The sequence below is a fragment of the Neopelma chrysocephalum genome, unplaced genomic scaffold, assembly GCF_003984885.1.
Source record: "Neopelma chrysocephalum unplaced genomic scaffold, ASM398488v2 Primary Assembly neopelma1_22, whole genome shotgun sequence".
In the NCBI taxonomy this organism is placed as follows: domain Eukaryota; kingdom Metazoa; phylum Chordata; class Aves; order Passeriformes; family Pipridae; genus Neopelma; species Neopelma chrysocephalum.
In genome coordinates, this window is record NW_020897689.1 from 10,714,490 (window position 1) to 10,735,321 (window position 20,832).

The 20,832-nt window shown below is 37.0% G+C and overlaps 1 protein-coding gene across 4 annotated transcripts in view; it reads right to left on the reverse strand.

The window, feature by feature from the left end:
* The window catches only part of PREX2 (phosphatidylinositol-3,4,5-trisphosphate dependent Rac exchange factor 2), a 172,455-nt gene that overhangs the window by 18,982 nt on the left and 132,641 nt on the right, over positions 1-20,832 (reverse strand). For 3 of the 4 annotated variants that reach the window (XM_027698859.1, XM_027698772.1, XM_027698933.1), the window contains 2 exons: positions 10,391-10,457; positions 8,174-8,364 (listed from right to left, as the gene is read on the reverse strand). In XM_027698859.1, the coding sequence (XP_027554660.1) occupies positions 8,174-8,364; positions 10,391-10,457 (258 nt within the window). Of the gene's footprint in view, positions 1-8,173; positions 8,365-10,390; positions 10,458-19,984; positions 20,108-20,832 lie in introns of those variants that run through there. The other variant, XM_027699018.1, reaches the window with a different exon arrangement.

A 20,832-nucleotide genomic window follows, 5' to 3' on the forward strand; every position in this document is an offset into this window, starting at 1 on the left:
TATGAAATAAGGTTACTACTTTCTAAATACAAAACCCAACAACACTAAAATAACTTCATTTTAGTTGAACACCAAATTAGCAAGATGACATCCTCTAATAAAACCAATCATATAAACCTTACATGGTGATTCACATGTATCTACATGCTGGTGCTTTCTCCCAGCTCTTCAAATAGTATTTTAATTAGTACATATCCCTTATCACAAATGAAACTGCCCAGGAAACCAGTTGTGAAAGACACAAATGCACACACACAAAATCAGATGGTAACATGGAAAAGTCGTAACTGGAAGTATCTCAGCAATAAGGCTGCCAAGCATGAAGAGATCAAGCAATGCAAATTTAAAACAATATAACTTCTAACATTTTATTAAACAATATGAAAGCTGGTTATTCCTCATATTTTAAGATTGTTCTAGTGGCCTGAGCAATGTTCAATATCAAGGATTGTCAGCAAATACTTGCAGTATATAATAATCCACTCTTCTCCCCCCATTTTGAGAGCTGATAAACAGATGGTGTTAAAGTTTACAAAGCAATCTGGAAGCAGTTCTGACCACTGAAAGTATTTGGTCATTGGATGCAATCACCCAGACAAACCAAACGAGGAAAATATTTGGGGAAAAACTCCTTCAGTGCTCTCATAGCATTCTGTTATGGGAAGCATAAAGCCCAAATCCATAGATTTTACAGTGCAAACAAAACAAAATCTGTTCTCACTCCCTCTCTTTTCCTATCATCCCTTTTTTTATGCCAGAAAAACAAAAGACTCAAATTCATCATCTCACAATTTATGTCAGTTCGAATGACAAATCCTGCCTTAACAGATTACAGAAGCAAAGAGGAGACATTTGGATTTCCCAGGACAACTGGGCTGAGAATTCCTTATTTCATCCATTTGGTTTCCAAGAAACAGAAGGGGCTGCAGCTGCTCCCAGCCCCTGCCTACTATCGCTAATTTCCCATCAGTCATGCAAGTACTGATGTGAAGATTAAACATAAACTTTCAAACATCTTCTGGATCAAACCATCCTGAACAAGCCTGAAAAAAATGAGATTAAATCATTTTTTATCACCAATAGTCCATTTGTTTCTGACTGGATTTGATTTTCACTAAAAGGCTGCAAATCAGTCGGACAGACAAACATCCATACTGAAAATGGAGTTGCAAAATAGGAAAACAGACTGACATTTTCTCAGAAATTGATTATTTCACGACAGCTTGTCCAATGTCACTTGAAAGGAAAAATAATTTAAGTTCATGTTCACTACCTACAGAGCTGCCACTCAGCAAAGCGTATATCTATCTATGTTACCAGAGTAAAAAGAATCTAAATCATTCAATTCATTCTCAGGTTTCAATTAGGCTTTCAGCCATCCTACATCCAAAGATGCATCAAAACATTCCTTAGAAAAATGATCTGAATAGAAAAGATGAGGTGAAACAAATTGGTTTAGTAGTTACCACAGACAGGGATGTCAAAATGAATTATGTTCTGGCTATGTGAATAGGAAGAAAAAGGAAAAGGGTGCATGTATGCTTAGTCTAATTAAAATCTAAAGCTTCTAAGCAACATGTAATATAATGCCATTATTATTATTTTAATTACTTTTCTTCCTGTACATCATAAGCTAATCATACCTACATTTGACCACCTTTTAAACCAATTACAGCATAAGTATTTATTTGTTTCTGCTGTCATTTAAATTAGTGCTTATAGAGCAAATATTATTTAAGTCTGTACGCAGCAATGTCTCCATGCAAGTAAAACTGAAGCTTGCATTCACTGTGCCCATATACTGAAACTTTGTTGAACAGAATTTCTTTTCACAGGCAGAGGCAAGTTGGGCCAGCCATTAAGTATTAGAGAGAAAATGAGCATGAAGTTCATACATTAAACTACAGTACTGTATTTTACAATTACAGTAAACTCTACTGGAGTTCAGGACTTAGGTTCAGTCCCTTTATGAACCTTTGTTAAGCTGAGATGTTGCCAATGTGGAAAGGCCACTACTTTAAAGTTAGTATTGGATGACTTTAAAAAACCAGCCACTGAAGGCTAGTCCAACATACAGAAAGTCATTACTCTGCACATGAAGTATATTTATTCGATTATGATGGTTCAGAAATCATAAACAACTTTTCAAAAAGCAACTGTCTGTGGAACATACACCACTATCACACCGAATGGGCAGTCCATGGTTAAGGGATCTTCTGCCTTTTATCCATTAAGCATCAGCATGTACAGGTTTCGTTCACAACAGGCACCACTGTGATTACTTAACTGTATAAACCTCAGAATAAAGGCATTCCAACTCTCTCATTAGGCACACATCCACCATCCTATGACAGGATAATCAAACCCACCTCTACCAGATATTTTCAGACACAAACTACCAAGAGATTTCTGACTTGCTGAAGTAGATGGCATGAATCGATCAAGTAGAGAATTAGTCTTGAGAGGTAAGCAAATATTAGCCATATTTCAGACCTAACCTTGGTTAATGAGTTCTTTTGTAGGTTACGAATATACTTTTATCAGGTATATTAGATTCAATATTAGTAAATTTTAATTCTGAAGCATGAAACATGCAGTGGGTAATATTTTTTCCTGTAGTTAATTTGAAAGATTACTGTCATCCAATCTATTTCCAGAAAAAATGTGACTATTCTACCTTTTTAAACAGAGAGCTTTTCAAAGAAATTGAAGGGGAAAAAAGCATACTTCTTTCTTTTCACCAAACATCATCTGTCAGTGTTAGAAAACTGCAGGGAGCATCTTTCCACAATCATTCTTCCTGTAAGATCTTGCCACCTTTAATCAGCTTGAAATGTTGCAAGGAGGCACTTCCACTATTAAATATTCTTTGCTTGATGAAAGAACAGCATTTCCAAAAGATTCAAAGTATTCCCTTACCCATTTTATTTACTCATTTTCCGTTAATACTTGCAAAAACAAACTAAGAAACAAAATCTAAAGTCATCTGAAACGCCAGCTTTGGCCATTATCACTTGTTCTGTGCAGAAAGTCTTTCACATCAAAGGCTTCTTCCCCTGTAAGAAGGCATGTAAATCTGCTAGAAAATTGCCATTTACTTCCTGTCTTGTAATGGTTCAGTGCAGGCTATTCACTTAACTCTCTTCCATGCCAGAAAATTAAAGATTTGGCTAATTTTTTAATTTTAGATTGTTTGAGAGGTCCTATTCTATTTTTATTGGAATGTAGCAGGTTTTGTATGAAAAAAAATCAGATTCAAGGACCTGGACTGCAGATGAGGCAACGCTGCAGGAACTAAAGCGTGAGAAGATGATTCTACAGAGTGCGGTGATAGAGTTGCGTGTCAAATATCCATAATGTTAAAAGGAATCGAAATAGAAAAAAAGCACACCTTGAAATCCAAACTAGTAACAACTTAGATCCATCTTATCTGTCTCAGTGCATTTTATGAACTTCTCTGCATTTTCAGATTGCATTTTAAACAAAATAATGTCTCAGAATTTAAAGCATGCAAAAGAACAGTAAGACTATAGTCCATCACATATGTATTAGAGAAAACAAAGGAAAATGTATCAGATTGCATATGAAAGGCAAATATAGAGCAAAATACAATGATCACCACTGTAGGAAGAACTTATTTGTGCTAAATGGCTTATTTATTTTGTTTTAAGACAAATTCTCACAGATTTAAAAATTATGTAACTGTTTTCAGTAACCATCACAGAATGAAACACTCTATTATCCTAAACTATTTTAGAAAAAGAAAAATTTGTTTATATCTCAGTAGGTATCACAAAAATACACTAATTGTAGATAGACATAACAGAACTATCATTTAAAAAACAGAAGAGAACAGGACTGAAAGGACAGTTGAGACCAGATGGCTGGAGAAGAGCACAGATTAGTTTTTCAGTCTGTGCTGACCTGCCTCCTGAAAGTAGTCCCATTGATCCCCAAAAGCTTTCTTACTGTGGAGTTAATAGCCTAAATACAGCCACAAAACTTCAAGGAGACTTTTTTTTTCGTAGCACACACTCACTGAGCTCAGAACTAAACTCCTACAGAAAAATTTCTACAATAATTTAGAAGGAAGGATTCTTATGAATGTTCAAAACACAAATTCAGAGTACTTATTTTTCACCTTGTTTCATCTGATTCACAGAAAGGCAGCTGGCCGTGATGGACAGCTTATGGTGTTACTCTGCTTTGCAATGTGGAAGATGAAGCAGGTTTAGCTGAATTGCAGGAGCGGTGCCAGCTACAGGAGACAGCATAATCAACCCTTGGCAAAATCTGCCTCATCATTCAGCTGACTGTCTGCCAGCCAGAACCCCACTGCTTGAAGGATGGTAACACTAATAAGAGAATTTCTCAAGGGGAAATTAAAATCCAGAAAAGAAAATAAGATGGCGATTTTTCTGGGGTTCATCATGATTATAAATGACTTTTCTCTTGATCCTCCAGGAAATGCAAAAATTTAAATAAACTTGGGATTTGTTTCATTTGGATGCTTTAAAGGATTCCTTTGAGCCTGTAAGGCCTATGGTCCCTGAACAGACTTCTGCAGCTGCTGCACCTAATTTCAATTTGGCAAGGAAAGAGGCTAGGACATGTCTGTGTGGTGCAGTCTTGCTCTTCTTCCTCAAGCAGGAGCTAGCATCATGATTCAATAAAATTTAAAAGTGCCTTTCATCACCTACATTTGTACAGATCGATTGCAACTTCAAACAGAACGAATACAAGTCAAGAAAGCAGTGTTGTTTACAGGGTAACATCTGACTGGCAGGCAGAAATATAATTATAGATGATCAAAAAATGGAAAATAGAAATGCAAACTATTGATTTTATGAACTAATTTAGAGCTCTGTTCCTGATGTATGATAATCCAAGCGGAGATTTGTAGCATTGACACTTCACTTAAGAGAGTGAAGGTTAAAGGGACTTATTTTCCCCCATTCTTGTTTTTCTGGTGATTGAAATGCATTTGGAAAGAACTGCTGTCTGAAATAGATATAGGATTGCAGGCTCTAATGTAAATTGGTAAACATATTGTCATAATAAAAATCAAAGCAAAGCAATCACCAGCAATTCAAAATCCCCAGCATTATCTTGGATATAGGGATCAAAGTATGAACTCCGTCAAGCTGTTTTAGCCTAGTGCAGTGTAAAAAGCAATTTAATATGGATCACAGAGAAGTCAGAAACCAAGACATTGCTTATCCAGAGATCAGCAATCACTGTCAAAGCAGACAAAGCTGCTTTTTCATAGTTTTTGGCCTTTTATGCATTGGACTGTCAACCAGCGCCTCCCTCACAAGTTATCTGGGACTTGAGTCTGGTTAGTAGGAATGGTGGCCCAATCTCCCCTCTGCCCCCGTCAATTCATGACACTTAAGCTGAGTAAACACAAAAAGGGTTCTCCAGTCAGTTCAGTAAAAGATAAATAAATTGAGTGAGGGAAGGTATATACATATATAAAAATCTATTAAATATATCTAAAGTTTGACAGATTAATGGCTTGCTCAGTTCCCACTCCCCAAGAACAAAAGAAAGATGAGCAGAGCACCCTGTACTCTTCCACAGACTTTCAGACATTCACTGCCATTAGAGACCAATCATAGAAATTGTGCTAAAATGAAGGCTTTTTAAAAGAAAGCATACAAGGACCTTCCTCCAAGTCTTAATTTTTAAGCTGGCAGGACTGATAAGTGAATAGATTTTCCAAGTTTAATCGACAAGGACAATTCACATCCTTCTCCCATCTGTTTACCTAGTAGCATCTGTAGATATTACCAGTTTTCAACTCATTTAATATCCGTAGCATAGTGTTAAAAAACAGTCACAAGTCCTTGATCTGGCTATCAGTGCAAAGGCAATTTCAGAATGCCAAAAAGCAGAGCCCACTTAGTGCTGCACTGTAGAGAGGTGGCCTACGGAGGCCAGAAAGAGAAAACAGCTCATGAAGTGACTTTATATTACTCCAAATGCTAAGGAAATACTTCATCCATCCAGTTTGTATGCGCAACAGTAACTTCAGGAAACCATTGTTAAAAATCTTCCTCAGCTTTTACCACTTCAAAAAAATAAGAGCACATGAATCCCTCCTAGTCTCTAAATTCACAGATTTTCTTCTGAACTTCTGGAAATTCTGGGCACAAACTCCTGAGTACCTCTAAAAAAATTCTCAAGTAATCCATTCCTTTTTCCTGGAGGGCCCATCTTAAAATACCTCTGATAATGCCAAGAATTGATGTTTCTTTCTCTGAACAGATGGCAGCCAAAAAGGCAGTATTAATGCACAAATGAAGTAACAGTATCTAGTACCAAAGCTCAAATGGACTCACTGTAAAGCAGAACTAGATATGCTTTAGAGAAGTGTTTTGCATCTTTACTTTATATGAAAAGGTGATGTTAAGTCCTTTAACATCTAGATGGAAAACCACACGTAGCACTTTTAAATCCCATTCCCATGGGAATGACTATTCCTAATATAGTCTTTAAATCCAATATGTTGGGTTTCTAATATTTTGTGGTTTTTAAATATATTTAAATAAACATTTAATAGTTTATACCTTTGATTTATCCCTAGTTTTGAATAGAAATTTGATGACTAATTTATTTTCATCTAAGAACAGCTCGTGTTCAGATTAAAGCAAACCACATCTTCAGTTACCAAATTATTCTGAATAATTTGTGACCCACACACTACAGGGTAATATGTTATTTAGCTATTAAAGTTGTTCTGACTTTATTCTTAAACTGTAAGAATTTTTTGCACAAATATACTAATGAGTTCATGAAATGGTGATGAAACCCAGCTTTATAAAAAATGGCACAATTAAGCCCAGAGTCTTTTCTGATCACATAACACATGAAACTGAAACCAAGATAAAGAGAAAAACTTTATAGCTTCATGACCTTCTGAAACAACAGCATCATGACAGCCCATGCTATATAGTATTTCCATCTTCATCTGATATAGTGACTAGTAGTACATAACACATCTTTTTTCTGCTATTACCTAAAGTCAAGTGCAGTATACAGCATGATACATACACTTGTATCATCGACAGAGAGTAATACAAATAGTCTGTTGCAAACTCTGTCAAATGGCAAGCATTGTCCTTGCACAATTTAATGGTGTTGGCTATATATGGAGCTTTTCCTTTTTCTCATGCCTGATAATCTCCATTGCAGCTTATGTTGCAATTACCTTTTTTTTTCCTTCCTTGGTCAAAGCTCTGTTAAAGAAAGGATATTACTTAAAATGAAGAGGAAGTAATGCTCATTCTAACACCAGGTCACCAATTCTCTAAAATAAGGACTTGCATAGATCAGAAACTAAGCAGCATTTTTTACATACTGCTACTTCTGATCTACAGTTTGGAATTCTTATAAAACGTGCAGATATTTACCATCAGATTATTTGTTATGTTAGGTCTTTTGTTTGTTGGGGTTTTTTTTTCCCCTTCTCCAGTTGTAGTCTTTGCTTTTTTAGTGGAATGGACCAAAACAATTGTAATCTGCTCAGCTGGAGCAAAAACAGAATATTAGAGAGGTCTGTAATGATGTTATCATCATATATATAATGATGCTATTGTCATATATATATTTGTCTAATAAAATCTCTTAGGGTTGATGACAAAGATCAGTTGATTATAGGTCAGTCTATTTTTTGACATTGTATTAAACATATCAACCGCTCTACAGGTTGAACCTCTACTTATTGTAAGGTATTCCTGCAAAAATGTGTGTCTTAAGTTACATTTCTTTCCCTTGAAACAAGCTCTACTATTGTTCCCTCTAGCACACAAAGTAAATACAAATTTCAGCATTTCTTGCCTGTATTAAGAGTTCAATATAGTAGGTGGTATTCACATAGGTAATGTTCCTTTTTCTGCTTTAGCAATTCAGATTTCTGCCTTTTACTGACTTGAATGAGGAACAATCCTTTACAACTGCACAAAACACAAATTGTACTCCTCGTTTCTGTCATTCATTGCAAATACAATTCTAGAATTTCACCAAAAATCTTTCAAGTATGTTAGGTATTTAGTTTAAGATAGTAGATATTTAGTGTAAGATTCCTCTATTAATAAAGAGCAGTGATGTCCAACCTGCAACGGCTGCATAAATGACTGCAATCAATGGAGGAAAAAAAAAATCGTCATACCGGTGAACTCCACTGTTGCACATAATGATGTGACAAGCTCCAAGCCTGCTACAGAGTTCGGATGACACAGAAAGCAATCCCACTCCAGAAGCACTGCACGCAGTGTATGCACAGGCAGCGGTGCGCTTGGATCGGATAAAGGACCCTATGAGTCGGTAAAGTTCATCCAAGCAATTGAGAGGCCTCATTAGCTGCAAAAAAGGAAGTGAGTGTTATTTAAATATTTGCTACTGAGAACACATGAAATACTCTAAAAGAATAGGTCATCACAGGAGGAATACCTGGTCTAGTTGAGAAAGCCAAAGCCAAATTCCATGACATAAATACAAAACACAGTTTTCTGTTACATGAACTAAGACAACTTTTAAACTCTTTTCAATTCTTACCATCACTGATTGTTTCATTCCCAGGCCTGCCTATGGAAGTGTTCTTCACTTCAATAGACTGAATAGACCCATGAGGGCTATATCCACTAATGGACTGGGCAAAGAAGGAAAGCCATGAAGAGGCAACACACAGATACAGGAGGAATACTAAGACTGGTTAATAGATCTGCTGAGAAAATCAGCTTATAATTATGACGACACTGTACTTTTTTTATCAAATATCTAGTTCCTAATCCTGACTAGCAACATCAGAAAATAAAAATGAACACAAGTCAAAAACATATCACAAAGCAAGAACAGTTAACTTTGTAGCAGGACTTAAAATGACCCCAGGATTACTGTACTAAAAATGAATGATCCACCTAATAAACAAGACAACTTCAAGTGCAAGGCTGCTGTCAGAAGAGGATCCTTCAAGAGTGGTCTAGCAATGAAAACAGTATTTCGTGATGCTTTGTGTACACGAGATGTTCACAATACCGTTTTGCAGACCTCTTAATTCCAAATTCCCACTTATCTTTATTCCAGAAACACCTAAAGATTCCAACAAACCCCTGCGCTACTCAAAGAACTAATCTTTTGAAAGACAGACTCATTCCCTAAGGACAGTTTTAACAGTTAGGGAAATGGCAGCCTCACTTGCTCCTAATATGATAGTTATTTCATTGGAAAGCATAGAGGTCAAGTAAATCAACTATAACAAATAGCATATTTAAACCTGGGTACAAATAGATTTAACTTGGTTTAGGTCCTACTGGTTTAATTTGCACCCATTTAAATTGATTTTAGATGGTGTCATTTACTAATGCAAAGCTATGGACAATAAAGTGAAAAGTGCAGCCAAAAATGGATCATGCACTCACTCTTGGCTTGCTCCAGTTGCAAAGTAAATGCATTAGCCTAATATAGCATCCCTTGGTCAGATCTGGATTATGAGATGCTTTTCTCTTGCCCTTGAACTTTTCACTGAAATAGACAGGGAACAAGTTTAGGGGTAACATGCATTTCACATACAGCTGAACATCCCCCGCTGCACCGGTGACTGCATGGCAAGTTAAGTTGCTCACTCCCCATGGAAGGAGAGGCAAATGTCCTTCTCTCCTGTGCAGTCCTGCATGGATCCAAGAAACAGGAACTATCAGTCTGTTAACAGCAATGCTGGTGATACTGACATAACATTTTAGTCTGTCAGATGGCTCAGCTGATGATCACTATTATTTCTCAAGCCACAGTAGCTCAATCACTTTTGAAGTCAGCATAGGCAAGACCCTAGGAATTTCTTTATTTCCCCTACTGCGTTGCAGTACAGGCATTAACTCTCCAACAGCAGGAGAGAGCACTAAACGAATTTTCATAGCCCCTGGGATCTCTGAGCCACAGAGGTTTAAAGACAGATGAAAGCATTTGAAGAAAGCCTAAATGGGAAAATTCAAAAGAAAGCCTTCTGAGCAGGATGCTGAAGAAGTATTTAATTTGGAAAAGCGCTTCCAGCATTCAGAACAAAGAATTTCTGTCTGCACCTGTCCTCCCCCATCCCACCGCACATGGTCTTAGAGCAGTTGCATTGCTGAAAGCACAGTGAAAAAGGAAAGTAATGATTCCTCTTCTCAAACGCATAGATGCCCTCCTGCCATGCCTTTTGATACAGAACCAGAGGGCACCACCTACCTCTAAAACACAGGTGGAACAAAATGCTGCAAGATAGCTCCTCCCTTCCCTGCCCTCTCCCCACAGCTTTAAATAATAAAATTTTTTGATGGAATTAAGAAAGCCTTGACAACACAGTGTGTAACACAGAAAGTTTAATTAGGCACCTAATATTTTTATTTACCTTATCTATATATGCTGCTTTAGATGTTGAATTTGGAGGCAAGTTTGACTTGTCCAGGTAGAATGCCCTGAAAGAACAAACAGACAGAGTAAGGCAAAAACTGTTAACTGTTTAAGCTCCTGAACAAAATGTACGCAGTGATTGTTGTTAGACACCATCGTAAGGCTGGAATTTTTTTTACCTTATGCTAAGGAAGGGTCAAGGAGTAATACAATACTAAACAGGCATTATCACTCTTTCTTTTAAAGTAATAAGGTACATTTTTTGTTCTGGAGACAAAAACTGTCCCTCTCCTCTTTGATAGTACAGTGCAAAATTTTAACGTCCAGCTATCAGAGAAAAATGGATCTGAAAGTGATTTTCACCAAAACAATCCATGAAAAGGTTTGTGGCAACTGTATAGATTTTAACAGTGACTTTGAGAAACTTGGCATATAAACAGTGCCTGAGCCTCACACACTACAAGCTTTTTTATATTCACTCTATACAACTGCAATAACATAAAAGCAGAATCCCAAACATGAAACACAGTACTGACAGAGGAAACATATATATGTTCACAATATAAAAAGAAACAAAAAAGCAAAACCCCTACAAGGAACAAATATGCAACATACAAGCAAAATGGCATTTGCAATGTGTGCACTCGTGCATGCATGTGTAAATAAAAAACAAACTGCCTTTCTTTACAATTTCCACACGCTTCTTTGAAAATTAATTAATGCATGAAAGGAAAAGCCAAAGAAAATTGTAATTTACTTGCAGAATACAACAGTGATGGACAGCGCATACTTACTTTAATCAGGTTTATCCACTGTGTATCAACCCATATTCTCCCAGTTCCTTCTAATACCTTTCCCTTATCAATGACTAGTCCCAGAAGAACTTTATATAGGATGCACAAATGCATCATATGCTGTTTTCAAATACAAAGTTGACTAATTTCTGTGTGACACAAAGGAGGCTGACATTTTGTACAGAGGGTTTCCACACTATCCTCTCCTAAAACAAAGAACCTTTCCTCTTACTCAACACTAAAAAGGAAGAGCTTTAGCAAAGAGTACACAGGAAGCGTAGAGCTCTTCTCCTGTCTCCTTCCACCTAGGAGACCTAAACAAATTTTTGTTTTAACTTTCCAGCTTATAAGCAACTTAATTGCTCACCACAGAAGAGCTATCATTAAACATCCCATAGGCAGTGGAAACATCCTAAGATCACAGGGGTTTTTGCCTCTGCAGCAACACTTAAAAAAAACATTGTCCCTGCCCATAGCAGTAGAGTTCGACCAGATGAACTTCAAAGGTCCCTTCCAACCCAGTCCCTTCCATTCTGTGATTCTCTGATCACAAAACTCATTCTGCTAGTTGTAAAGCTCCTAAAACCTCCTGTGGCAGCTGAAAATAGAAACATTTGGTAGGCCTCCCTGCCTGGACAAGGCATCCAGTGAGAACCAGGCAACAGCTACCACTGCTGCAATTCTGGGCAAGGTTTAAATAAAACAAAACAAGACAAGCCCCAATGAACTATGGAAGATACAGGAAAAAAAGAAAGATATTCTCCATTGACAACCTCAAGGTATCACTATGATGTAGCTCCACTGCCTGTCCACAAGGAGCAGACCTGACTAAATCACAGAATCACAGAATATGCTGAGCTGGAAGGAACTCACAAGGATCACCGAGTCCAACTCTTAGACCTGCACAGGACCATCCCCAAGAGTCACACTATGTGCTCAAGGGTAATTTCCAAACACTTCTTAAACTCTGTAAGGTTTGGTGTTGTGATAACTTCCCTTGGGAGCCTGTTCCAGCACCTAACCACCCTCTGGGTAACCTAAACCTCCCCTGACACAACTTCAGGCCATTCCCTTGGGTCCTGTCACTGGTCACCACAGAGAAGAGATCAGTGCCTGCCCCTCCTCTTCCCCTCACAAGGAAGTTGGAGACTGCCATGAGGTCTTCCCTCAGTCTCCTTCAGGATAGGCAGAGCAAGTGATCTCAGCTGCTCCCCCTACAGCTTCCCCTCAAACCCCTTCACCATCTTTGTTGCCCTGTGGGCAGGGGTGCAGACTGCAGATTTGAATGTCTTTTATTCTTCAATAATCTGGAATAATTGGGTGGATAAAAAAATCTATCCACTTTTAATTCTAGTAGACTTTTCTTCCTATCGCCTGTAGTTTTGCAAAACATCTTCTCCCAAATTTAAGGTTTGAATTAATCCCTTCAGAAAGCACAGCAAAGCTTTGTTATTCCATTAAGCCTGTTGCATGATCCAGAATGTACTCTGTGTCAAAGGAAGCTGGAGACCATTGAAAGGAAAAGAGGTTTGTAGAGAAAATTACTCATAAATCACTTTGAGGGGCCACAGCACATAAAAGCTACCTCAGCAGCAACAGACCAACCGTTTTTCCTTGTTAGCAAAGCTAAAAAACAGAGCATCACCCTGCTCTCCACTGAACATTATCAGATTGAAAGTCTATACTGCTCTTCCCTGCCAAGCAATAGGAAAACCTGCTTCATTTGGAGTCTGTTCAGCACTCTCATTCTCTTTGGACTGTTATTTCAGCAAATTCAGCTGCATTAAATGAAACCAGAAACCAAAAATAGAACAGTACACACATTAATGGAGTACATAGAAAATAATTAACTCAGGATACAAAATGAAGCAACATGGACACTAGAATGGGATATACAATTATAGGAATTACTCCATTAATTCAGTCAATTATTCATTAACCTAAACAACAAACAAAAAATCAACTATATACAACATGCATTTAAAAATATCAAAGTATCCTGTTACAAGTGAAACTATTCCCCCCTCCCCAATCAGATAACACTCTCAGATGTTCCTGAAGTGCTTTATTTCTATTGCTTTTCATAAAAACTGTCTTCACTATTTTATAGAACATGACAAACTGTGGACAGCATATAAATTTCCAAAGCACTTCACTTAATTACTAAATGCTTGTAAAGGTCCTTAATCATATTTTATAGGAAAAGTTAATGGCAATCTTGGCATGGTGCCCAATTTGGACAATATTTTCTAATCCATTTGAAACGAACCAGAATGAAATCATAGTTCTTTGTCTCCAAATGTGACGCTAGTTTTGCTTTTAAAGCCTTACAATTTCTCTAAAATGTAACAGAAAAGCCTTTGTAAAAAAAAAAAACAAAAGGTAGATAATCCAGTACTAAATCTACAAGGCAGTATTGATTTCTGTGTTTGAGTTTCGTAGGATATCCCCTATGTAACAATGCCAAATAATGGGACAAGTATCTCAGGGAAAACTAACACTGGGATAAGGTAACAAATATCTTAGGGTTCAAGAAGAAAAATCTATCACAAAGTGAATGCTTTCCCAAGATGTTTTCCCAGAACTTAAGTACAAAGGAGATGCAGCAGTACTGATGTTTTCCTAGTGAAGCATTTTACAGGGTACCCTCCAAAACTGACACAGACATATAAAATGCTGAAGCTTTAAAATATTGCAAATGGAACCCTAAGAAGGCTCCAGACCAGCAGAGAGATGCATTCCTGAGTAACTTTGTACATGCAAATAATTCAAGCAAATCCAAGTTTCCAGTCTTATTCTTAATTTCTTGTTTCAGTAAGCACATAGGGTTATCCTAGGTATTGGTAATCTTGTCTTGAAAGTACAAGGATAGTAAAGAAGTGATAAGAGAGGGGGAAGTAACTGGCTTATGGCATTAAAAAAAGGCCAGTAGGGGGTTCTGCTCTAGAAAGCTTTTACTTTGATTTTATAGAGGAGAAGAATTCAGTCTTTTATATTTTCTGCATCATTGTGGCATACATATAAATTAACTCATAATGTCTGCAACAGAAGGATGGAAATATTTCTTAATTCTACTAGATTTTCAGTCTCTCAGTCACAAGATATTCAAGATCACGTACAAAACCATAGTCAAGAACCTGAGAAAGGAACAGAGGTGCGGAGTTGGGAAGTGTTGGAGTTAGTGTCCCTAATTCTTTTCTTCAGCTCAATCTAAAAAGCACGTACTTATGACATAGATAAACAGTATCTCTACGTATTGGCATCTATGTGCACACATACTTTTGCATTTCTTTAATAAAAATTTTCTTGCAAGACCGTAGCATCTCGCTAAACTACTGGTCTCTCACAAATTTAACCTCTCTCCCATCTATGAATAAGGCAGGTTGAGAAATTGGCATTAGGATGAGTACAAGTATCTGAGGGGCAAACTGAGAAGGATGCTTGCAAAGGAACAGACCTCCTATCCAAGCAGGCACTTCACAGCCCTGCTCTCAAACCTTTATAAACACAGGGGATCTCAGAAATGAGAGCATAGAAATGTGAAGACAGAAAGTCATGGATGACAAAAACAAATCCAAATCCAATTTGCTCTTTTTAACACTGCCCACTTTTCATATACTGCCTTTTTTAACCCCTATTTTCCAGGAAATCTAGTCTCCAGCATCTCTACCTACATCCAAAAGCACTTGAAACCATGCTTTTCGTGAAGTGAAAGGGAAGTTCTTGAGTCAGCGACCAATTACAGCTGCCTTCCTGCTTATCCCATCATTATCCAAACAGCCAAATCCACACTGAACACAATAATGCTAACTAATTGCTTCCACATTTGCCTTTCAGACAGTGAATGTCTCCTTTTCAGCTCCTGATATTCCAGACATGGAATACACTGTTAAAAAAGACAATGTGGCAAATAGTCATTGGGTTCTCAAGATTTCAACTACAGCTACAAGCTGTACAAGCTGCAGGCTTGGGCTGGACTCCCATCAGTGACCAGAGTGAAAGAAAAGGCTCCAGCTTTGATCACTGCATATATATGTTCTCTGCATTTGAAGAAGATAAAGAAAGCAGGATGAACTAGATGACAACCTCAGTGAGCAAAGACTCAGTACATATAATCTATCAAGACACATAATTTTCAATTTCAGAACACCACCTCTAATAAATACTGATCATACTGTATCAAAAGTCTAAAGAAAAAATGAATTTACATTCACAGAATAAGCACAGCACTGAAAGGGGAAAAAAACTTCCCAAAGCTAAATTCAAGCCAGCTGGCAGTATCTTTTAGACCAGCTAGATAAATTTAATTTATTTTGCCCTGGATCTCTCTATTCTCTCTCTAGTCTTGCTTCACTTAGATGCAATGAATCTTAATTTCTGTTTTACCTAACATACGTCTCATTAAGTTCATCAGGAGACAAGCTATTATTTCCTTGTTACGTCCTTCAGAAGGCATGCTTAATTTTCTCTCTCTCCTTCATAAAGATTTTGCATTTAGAGAGACTTAAATCACAAGATTCTAGTTCATTTGGAACCACATCTTAAAAATCTAAGGGGCATTAGATTTCCAATGTTTATAGTCATATAAAATACATCATAAATTTGTGTATGTAGCATTGCAGTCCAGTTTTACTGTTGCTTTTTTGAATATAAAGCTATGTATCAAATAGGTAACACTGAGTACAGGAAAAGAGTTTTGCATCTGCTTTTTTCTGCTACAAAAAGAAAATCTTATCACAGAACCACGCTTTGAAACCTATAACTCTCTTCAGGTTGTTCTTTTCTGAATTTGATGGCAATGACAAAAACTGTTAGTTGCTCATTAATATGTGGCTCACTGAAGTGAACAGACATGAAGGAGAGTAAGACTAAAATCACAGGACAAGAGTGGTACAAGGACAAGCAACATAAGCTTCTTAATCACATGAGCAGCTTGGTTTGGAAAAGCTTTCCACTGGAAACAGTGGGGGAAGGAATCTGTCACTTTTAAGGTGGATTTTCATGTATTTATTACAGGAATTGATATATGATCTGGTCTTTGTGATAACACAGGTATTGCCTTGAGCCCTCATCAGTTTGTTTCAGAGACAGACAAGCTCTTTCTTTCATAGTAATTAACTATCCCTAAGTGGATACGTCCTTTATGCCATTGTAGCTCATTTATAGCAAAGCAACTGTTAGAGAATTTTGCTTCAGCCTGAAGCCATGAGTGCCATCACATCTATTTTCTGCATTGATTAAATTATACAGGATAAGGAAAATATCAGCCTGCCAAGCAGTCTGCATCTTAAGAGACTGTTGTGCATGTATAAATGTATGTATAAATAAAAGAGATGTTACATTCCTCAGACAGATTTTGTTCCACGTTTGCATAAATTCTAGGGGCAGAAATAGTTTCCTTTTCTTATCTTTCAAAAAATTAGATGAAACAAGAAACCCCAACAATATGAAAACCTCATGAATTGCAACATCCCTAAATAAAGAATTTAATTAAGTTTGCCATTGCTCTGTGGAGGACTACTTATGACATAAAAAAAATACAGGAGGCTTCAGACAGAGAAATTGTTTGAAGTTACACTGTGAGTGAAACTCTTTAAAATGACAAATACTACATTCAGTGTAATCAGATGTTCAATGTAATGAGGGTAGTTAGCTAAATCATTTGTCATTAGATTCACTGATTATAATTGCTTCCTTAGCATACAGACTTCCATTTACCTCCTAAAATGATATCCAAGAAAGTAGCAACATAGCAGAAAAAAAAACAAACCCCAAAACCTTCCCCCCAAAACCCCACAAAAATGGTCTTTTCCCTTTATTGCCTGCTTTAATTTTTCTTCTATTATGGCAGTACAACAGGCTTACAGAAGTAGCTGCCAATAAACCTGGACACAGCTGACTTCAAAGAATAGTTCCAAATCACACAGAATGGTAGGCAGGAAGCAAGGAACATTTTTTCCAGACCTTTTCTTTTCTATTGATGCACAGACGAGTTAATTACTACACAGTGCTAATTAGCACCCACACCAGTGGTGTGGGGTTGTACAGCAACCCTCAGCTGTCTTTCCCACAGCATGATCCTATCTCTGGAGTAAAGAACTGGGTCATCATATAGTCAGGGGTGTCACAAGAAAGTGCCATGCTGGGGATAAAAGAAAATTAATGGGAAAGTAAAGCTCTCCTAAATCTCCCCTTCACCTATTATTTTTTTCTTTTCCTCTGAAAGTTCCCAGTCTTAGCCACCATAACATCAGGAAACAAATGTGAGACGTGTTTAGATGTCTAAATGCAAGCATAGGTGCTGAAGAAGCATTAAAAGTGCTTATGTATCTAAAAGCCACTGATTTCACTAATTTCTCATCAGGTAAAAATTATCTGTATAGACAGTTTTGGAATCCAAAAAGGTATATTGATGTGCAGTTTTCAGCACCTATAGTCAACTGTGGTTTGCTCTTGCAGTCAACAATGACAACAAAGCTTTCTGCAGAGACCCAGAAGCTGGAAGCATACTTAGTACAGCCAGAGCCCTGTACCCCACTGAAAGAACTATGCCCTAAACATCCTCTCTGCCTTTGCAATACATCCCAGATGTGCCTGGACTTTTCTGATTAATTGGCTAAACAGGAGCACCTGTAGAAAATTGCATTTCAATAGAATGTCATAGGAGGGACACATGAATGAGAATACATACGTACAACAACAACAACAAATTAATCTGATAAAATGTCAAATACTCACAGAGAAAGGAAGACTGGTAGAGAAAGCTTACTACTGTAGTGTCCAAGTCCCATCCTGGGCCATAAGGTCCAAAATTTTGATAACTTGGACAAACATTACAGAAGTTTTCATTCCTAAGCTCAAAATCCATATTAGAAATGGATTACTTTTTGCAGGGAGCTAATCCAAAACTTTATTTCTCTGAGCATAAAAACTGTTCTGATATCGAACTAAATGTTTTATTTTAAAGTCACGATTCAGTCCAAGCATTAGCTGAGTTATGGCCATCCAGCTAACCTGTCTATCAGGGTCTGTCCCAGCTTCCAACTAATCTTTTGATCACTGTAAGGACCTTAAGACTTATTTCTATGCAATGCAGTAATAGCTACCATATTGAGCCTCACTCTGCAGGAAATAGACCTTTACCAAATATAAAAACTATATTCAAAGGACAGAATGTATTTTAAATAAATAATTCTTAAAACAGTAATGCTTCAAAAATTACAATTGAAGTTTACCCTCAATCTTTTACAATTACATGACTCAAGATTGGTAAGAGAATACTTAAATCAACCAACCAGTCCAAGTAAATAAAGCGCTTTTGTGAGATTTTGTTATTCCTATCAGCATTTGTTGTAATTATGGATTTGAACAGCATTGTGCTGTGCACTGTTGAAGCAAAATGGTGTCTGGTATCTGTAACAGCAAAGGGACTGAGTCAGGATGAAAACAGCCTATTTGAAAGTCAGGGAGTACCAAAAAAGGAAGATGAGGACAAGTGGGAGGAGGCAGGAGAATACAGAATGGGCTTACTTAACATGAACCTCCATGGAGGTCAGATACACAGGTTCTTTTTAGTCCTCTTCTAAATTAGAAGACAACTGCTGAGCTATCAAACACCTAGTAATAAAGATCTTGAAAATCTCTGCTGACCTAATTACTTTCACTTGGATGTACTGCATGTTTCTCATTAGCAAACAATTTGACGATGTTAAATTTACATCGCTGGCAACTACTAGCACCAGCTCAACTCACAAACAGAATTTGAACATAACTTTATTTTCCTTATCAGTGTCACAGAAAAAGAATTGGTGAACTATAAAAAAAAAAGTGCTGTGAAGAAGAAATAAGAGAATAAGAATAGTTATTAAGAACAGTTGTAGGTCAGACGCTAAGTACTTCTCAGCAGTTTCAGAAATTTCATAAACCAGGCATTAGTTGTTTTGTTGGGGTTTTTTTTAAATAACACCTTTATTTCAATAAAGGACTTTCAACATATTGCTCGGGTAGAGGATATTGGCTGAGGAATTGTAGAAAAACTCAACTTCAGCTGATCTTTAAAAGTTCCCTTATATTACTAATTAGATTCAAATAGCTAGGGTAAAGTATATTACAGAAGATGGAGGGACATTCTCTCCATTCCACATAAACATGAAATTCTATAACTGATTTTCAACTGTCTTTCATGCATTCTCATAAAAATGATAATCTTATCAATGCTATTTCACAGCTGAGGTAGTATTTGTAAAAGCCCCAAAGCAAGAACCATGAAAGACAGAAGGTCTCATAATGCTCAAATCAGTGTCAAGGAGGGCAATTTTGCACCAGGATTTATTGCATTACTTCTGATACTGTGAAAAAGCTGGTCAGTGTTTCATATATATGAATGAACTCTGCAATAAAAGCAAAGGTTCAGCTTCTTGACTTTGTATGATAGATAATGGTTATCCTTCCTGAAATCCACTAAAAATTTACTAATATATATTTTGATTCATTCAAATAAATAATTCATAAATTGATTTTAATTTCTTTTAAAGCACACACCAGTGTCTGATTTGTGCTATGTACTCAAACTTTAAGAAGAATTTACTCTAAGAAATTAAGAGGTAGCTGAGTAAAGGTACTACTCATTTTTTAATTTACTCTCCTGCTCAGGTATATACCAAGTTAGGTCAACAACTCTGTTTGCAAGTGGGACCATACACAACAAAGTGGTCTCCTCCATTTCACATTATTATTGGAGCATTATTATCTCAATGCATAAGGAATAAGAGAAGTTGAAAATGCATCAAGAGTTCTCATCAATGGATGCCTTGGCTGTGCCTTGAAAGTGTCACTGCCAACCATTGCTTTCATTCCCACTTGTCTCCATCCTCTTCTCCAACTGCTTTTTCCTTTGCTGTTGCTCTCATTTGCTTTGGCTGCTGTAGTGACGGAGAGATTATAAGATGGTCATCAGATAATCATTTCACAAGCAAGCAATGCATTCCTTTTATATGGAGAAAGAATGGTTTATGGATTGTATCTTGAATGACTTATTTTATTATTGATTAAGAGGTTCTGCACACAGGATTTCTTCCACTTGAAGCGTTTCAGTATTATTGCACTTGAGTATGTTTCCAGGGAATATTCAATTTCACGTTTTGTTCTTCTTCGGAGCAATTATCCAAATGTTAATATCTTTTGCTGCTGTAGTTACTTTCTATTTTATTAGATTCTCCCGGCCAAACACCTACACAGGCTAGCAAACAGCAGAAAAAGAATGAAGCATCTGCTTTTCTGTTTTTCCTCTTCACATTATGTCAGTTAATTCCTGAAGCTGTTTGTGCCTCACTTAAGAAATGGGTAGAGTTCACCAGAAAGCAAACAAATCAATTACTGAATGTTCTGAACAGACACTAGAGGGCTGAAAAAAAAATCCAAAATGTTCCTATTCTTGTGACTGCGCAGAGATCCTCACGGTAATTTTTGTTGAATGATAACTTTTTCATGGTAACTTCTTGCAAAATTAGGCCTTGGAGCTTAGCAACTGATCAGAGCTGTGAATCACAAGACCATAAGAGGAATGTACCTCATTAAAGCCACAACATGAATGGAGGACCTAACACATGAGGTAACCAAGGTCAGGGAACACCAGAGCACAGAGTCA